The sequence below is a fragment of the Salmo trutta genome, chromosome 34 (assembly GCF_901001165.1).
Source record: "Salmo trutta chromosome 34, fSalTru1.1, whole genome shotgun sequence".
Classification (NCBI taxonomy): domain Eukaryota; kingdom Metazoa; phylum Chordata; class Actinopteri; order Salmoniformes; family Salmonidae; genus Salmo; species Salmo trutta.
Window position 1 is genome coordinate 30,298,262 of NC_042990.1, and position 5,200 is coordinate 30,303,461.

The window sequence follows — 5,200 nt, forward strand, 5'->3', positions numbered from 1 at the left end:
TTTGTTCGTTTGCAGTGCATTGACAATGTCTATTTTATAAAGAGGAAACATAATGTTATGACGAATAGCCTGTAAGTTTTTCATGAAAAACCATATGGGACCTACATTTTAGAACGTCCATATGACATCTTGACAAGGAACGATTCATCAGTCATTTTTACATATATCAACCATCTTCCTCTTGCAGTACAAAACACGATACTTTGTTTTAAGTCATGGATTAATCCATTTATGAAAGACAAAACATAAAAGTGAATGTACAACTAAAATCGAAGAATATATTTACAGACAGACAGATTGCTTTGTTTTGCATGAGAAAAACACACAGTCAAAGAGCAGTTAAGATTTCAACAATATATCATGGCATCATGTTCAACCCGCAGAAAACGCGTGAGTGTAGTCCATTCTGTGCCCAAGTGAAGGGCTGAATGTCAGTGATATTTTTGGTATATTGACAGTCAGATGTTGACATGAATGAAAGCAACAAAGGCAATCCCACTGAACAGTCATTGATAAATGAATACGTTTCGTTCCTTTAGGGTGTGTCATATCACAGTCTTTGTCCTCAAGTATCCTTCAAAAGCCACCGACCCTGTCTCCAATGAATCTCTCTGTTCGAACGGGACACGCCTTTTGTCTCGAGGCTGACGGAAATCAATTGTGCAGGTAAAACTATGAAGGTTCGAACGTCTTGAGTCAGACCTCGGGCCTTCCCGCCCTTTACGCAGTCTATCTCTGCATTGTCTCTTGATGTGGGGAGGAGTACCAGTGAGAATACCCGGGCATGTAGCCGTTGGCCGCCATGTTAACTCCTTTGCTGGACGCTGACACGTCCCATATTGGAGGAATTGCTGGAGAGCGGGGAGACAGGCCGATGGAACCAGGCATAGTAGGGTCGCTCTCGTGCGGGTTGCCACCTGCCTTCAGCAGCTTCTTGAACTTTGACCTTTTATTCTGGAACCATATCTTTACCTGCACAAGATGGCAGGAAGGCAAGGGAAGACCAGATGACAGATAACGATTATATAATTTATGTATTTTTTCATACATTAACATTTTTATAAATAGGCTTATAGACCAACTGATATGTTGAATATGAGTTAGGAAGCCTACATAACATTTTTACAATACATTCGCGCAGGCACACATTCAACCCTGCACCTTAGATGCTGCTGCTCTATATACATAGGCATGGAATCACTGGTCACTTTAACAATGTTCACATATTGCTTTACTCATTTCATATGTATATACTGTATTCCCTTCTACTGGATTTTATTCAATGCCACTCCAACATTGCTCGTCCTAAAATGTATATATTTGTTAATTCCATTATTTTACTTTAGATTTGTGTGTATTGTTGTGAATTGTTAGATATTACTGCACTGTTGGAGCTAGGAACACAAGCATTTCACTACACCTGCAATAACATCTGCTAAATATTTGTATGTGACCAATACAATTTGATTTGTTAGGTGAAAAAAAGTAAATATTATGAAGGAATCCTAAATTGGTCAACAACAAAAACACAATCCCCAGACCAATTTTAGCGTATAGGGTTGTAATAACAATAATAATCAATATAATAATAATAGGCCTACTAATAATACTAATAAATAATAATAAATGATAATAAAGCGCCAATAACAATATAATAATGTGTACCCATTTGTATAATAATTCATGTTTTGAGAATAGGCGTACCTGTGTCTGCGTTAGTCCGAGAGATGCAGCCAGCTCAGCGCGTTCTGGCAGGGCGAGGTATTGTGTTTGCTGAAAACGGTGATTTAAAGCTTGAAGCTGCAAACTAGAATAAATCGTCCGAGGTTTGCGAATCTTCTTGCCTTTCCCGTTGAAACGAATTTCTCCGTTTTCAATCACTGTTGTTTTCTGCTGCTCTGCAACAAAAAAGGGCAATGTTAGTTCATTAAGGACAAACATATTCCACAACAAATAGACCTAGTTTAAAATTCCCCTAGTATAATTAATTGTATAGAATATAATAGTTCCAAATCTATTTAAATGTCTAAATATCTAATAAGAAAAATATATGAGAAAACCAATGATAGGCCTTCTCTATTAAATTCAGACCACTAATACATATTCACGTGTCACATTCGCTCAATCCAGTCCACCATTATTGTAATCATCATCGAATCTTCTGTCATATTTAGGATATTGCTCGTAATGACATGCCAATTAAATGCTAATTATAACTTTCAAAGCGAGTAGACCGCTTAATTCCAAGAATAATTCGTGAGGATTCCTCGCTTGTCATTATCATTATGCCCTGTGCAAAGAATGGCCATAGAATAGGATCTATAATAAAAAGAGACAACATGAACTAAATATAATATAGAAAAAATAGGCAACAGATAAATTGGCATTCAGATCCAATTTGAAATTAATTTGCCATTCAACCTTCTGCTGGACGTTTATTGTGCTTTATCTTTTACTTGGCAGATTTTAGAACAATATGTTACTCGCGTTGTTATCGCTGCACGATGAAAACGATATTGAGCATATTGCTTGTCATGAATGGGAAAGCATCTTACCTGTGCCGTCTAACCTTGTCTGACCGCCAGTGGTGTTATTGTGGTAGGACGGCAAGTACGGGCTGTGGTGGGGGTGGCTCACGTAGGAGTACGGTAGCGACCTGTTGTAGGAATTGTTGCCGGAGTACGGAGAGTTATCGTGCTGATGGTGAGCTGGGTGCGAGCCGGAATGGAGACAGTGCAGCGGGTAGTGGCTGGCAGCCATCGACGGAGAGCTCTGTTGTGAGTGAGACTGCTGACCAAACTCCATGAAAGCCGACTTGGACGAGTCCTGAGCCTCCAGACCGTTAGCCATCGTAGTCATGGTCATCATCAAATGTTCTGCCTTGAGAGCACTCGCCCCCTCTCTCAAGTCCAAATGGGTTCTCTCGCTGTGTTGTTGTCTCTCTCCTCAGCGAACAGATATTGTCCTATTAAGACCCGAATTACTCAGTTGCTTCGATTTTTTTTCTCCTCTGGTATTCTTACTTGGTATGGCGCAAGTTGGGCATAAGTTAATGCAGAGATTTAAGGTGGATTCTGTTAAAATTGAGTCCTTGCTTCCAGACTTGATGCAGACACTACAAGTAAAATGGTTTGTCTCCAAAGGGCAACGCCTTCCGATTGGTCATTCAACCCAACGTCATCAGTTGTGTGCTTCACTAGTCTTCAGTGTGAGTTAACTCACCTTACCAGCTCCCACTGCAGCCACAACCATGGTGGGAGAACCTCATCATTCCTACGGAGAATATAGTCAAACGCAAGGTATAATAATTATGCCAGCCCTTTGGAATAGTCAATTTGTTTTAGGATTAATCCTCAACCCCAAATTACGCAAAACGTATCCCACACTAGTTTGATTTAGCCTAACGAACGAATATCATTTTGAACACACCATATCATCACCCTGGAAATATACTGACAGCATTTCTATACCGTCCTAATGATTAGGTTATTCCAAGAACAATTGCATGCGACGAATCAACAAGATGACAAAAACACTGTATTGCAGATGGATGTCGTGGTAAACTGACAGTATCATTTATCCCTTTTGAAATAAGATGCTTGATAGCCCACAGTCGGAAATATATGCAAATTATACAGTGCGGTTTGGCAAATTCTGTTGCAATATAATCTATCAATGCAAATGCAATAATACATCTCCCAATTCTACTTTCATAAAACCTGTCGTTAAAAAAACATCGTCAACGCGTTTTTTTCTTCATAGTGTGGGATTCATTTATTTCATAATGGTGATGAAAAAGCAATTATGGTCGCAATCAGTTATAACTAAAACCTCTTTGATTAACCACCACACTTTATTTAAATTGGAGCTATAAAATGAAGAACATTTCGCCTGTAATGATTATGGACTGGGTTTGTTTTGGGAAGGTGGAATAAAACTGAATATAGCATAAATTATCCCCTAATTATACGCCAGTATGGCCTCAATTATCCTCTTATCAAAAATGGTTGTCTAAATGTTCTCCCTTTCTATAACAAGAACTTGGTACCTTGCTATTATTGCCAGGCTTGTTATTTACTTTGGGGGATTTAAAAAGTGCACAACCCTGCCGGATAATCATTTTCCAGCAGTGGACCAAGAGAGAAACACAGAGACACTTGGTAGAGATAAAATATATGAAATGCCTTTTAATATTGGATTTTAAACCAAGGCTTTCATATAAAAACGAAATATTTGAAGGTTACTTCTATATGGACATCAGGAATGTAGGTAAGATACCTATGAGCCATGTCTTCTGCATGATGGATTTTACACATTTGTGTTTGTAAAGGCTACACAGGGATTTATGCATTTGTTCAGATACATTAAATGAGGTAGGAATCAATGCAATTCTTAGTAACCTTATGGGACTTAGAACAGATATATTAGCCTAGACGTCGTCATCCCTGAATGATCTAACATAGAATGTCTCATCCCGAGTTCCAGCTCAACGCGCAGGACAGAAACCAGATCCATACCTTTTCTAATCGGCTTCGAATGGCACAAGGAAAACGTTGATGGGCTTTTCTGTGCTGTTGCTTGCATGCTTTACTATCTCGGTACTTGATTAGTTGAGACATCATAGTTTATTACCTTTTGGAGACCGCAGCATAAGCACCTACCGTGACAGTTTTATGACCTCCGAACATGGTTTCTGTGTAATGTGGAAGTGTAGCCTAGTGTGTCCCGCAGGCGCGAAAGGAAGCTGTACACCAATGGAGATTAATTGAAGTGGTGAAAATAATGAAAGACCACTGTTTTTTTGTTTGTCTTAAATGGTCTGAAGACACAGTGTTATGATGGACGTAGGCTATCCCCCCCTCCCCATAAACATTACATTTTACATTTTGAAATAGGCTTGAGGCGATGTATATTTCTGAGTCGTAAGCTGTACATGCAATCAATGTATACAATTGTTATTACCATCATGTATTATTTGCTTATATTGATGCTGTGCAATTTTATAAAGCCTGAATACATACATACATACATACATACATACATACATACATACATACATACATACATACATACATACATACATACATACATACATACATACATACATACATACATACATACATACATACATACATACATAGGCCTGGTTACATATATTGCTCTCTGTTCAAGGCCTAAAAGGCTATAGTTCTCCATTTTT

The 5,200-nt window shown here is 38.6% G+C and overlaps 1 protein-coding gene across 1 annotated transcript; it reads right to left on the reverse strand.

The window, feature by feature from the left end:
* Nucleotides 1–202: 202 nt before the first annotated feature.
* dlx6a (distal-less homeobox 6a) lies at nucleotides 203–3,615 on the reverse strand. Its single transcript, XM_029732587.1, has 3 exons — nucleotides 2,556–3,615; nucleotides 1,705–1,898; nucleotides 203–972 (listed from the first exon to the last, which is right to left on the reverse strand). The coding sequence occupies exons 1-3, from the start codon at nucleotides 2,866–2,868 to the stop codon at nucleotides 730–732; spliced, it is 750 nt and encodes a 249-aa protein (XP_029588447.1). The 5' UTR covers nucleotides 2,869–3,615; the 3' UTR covers nucleotides 203–729.
* Nucleotides 3,616–5,200: the final 1,585 nt, after the last annotated feature.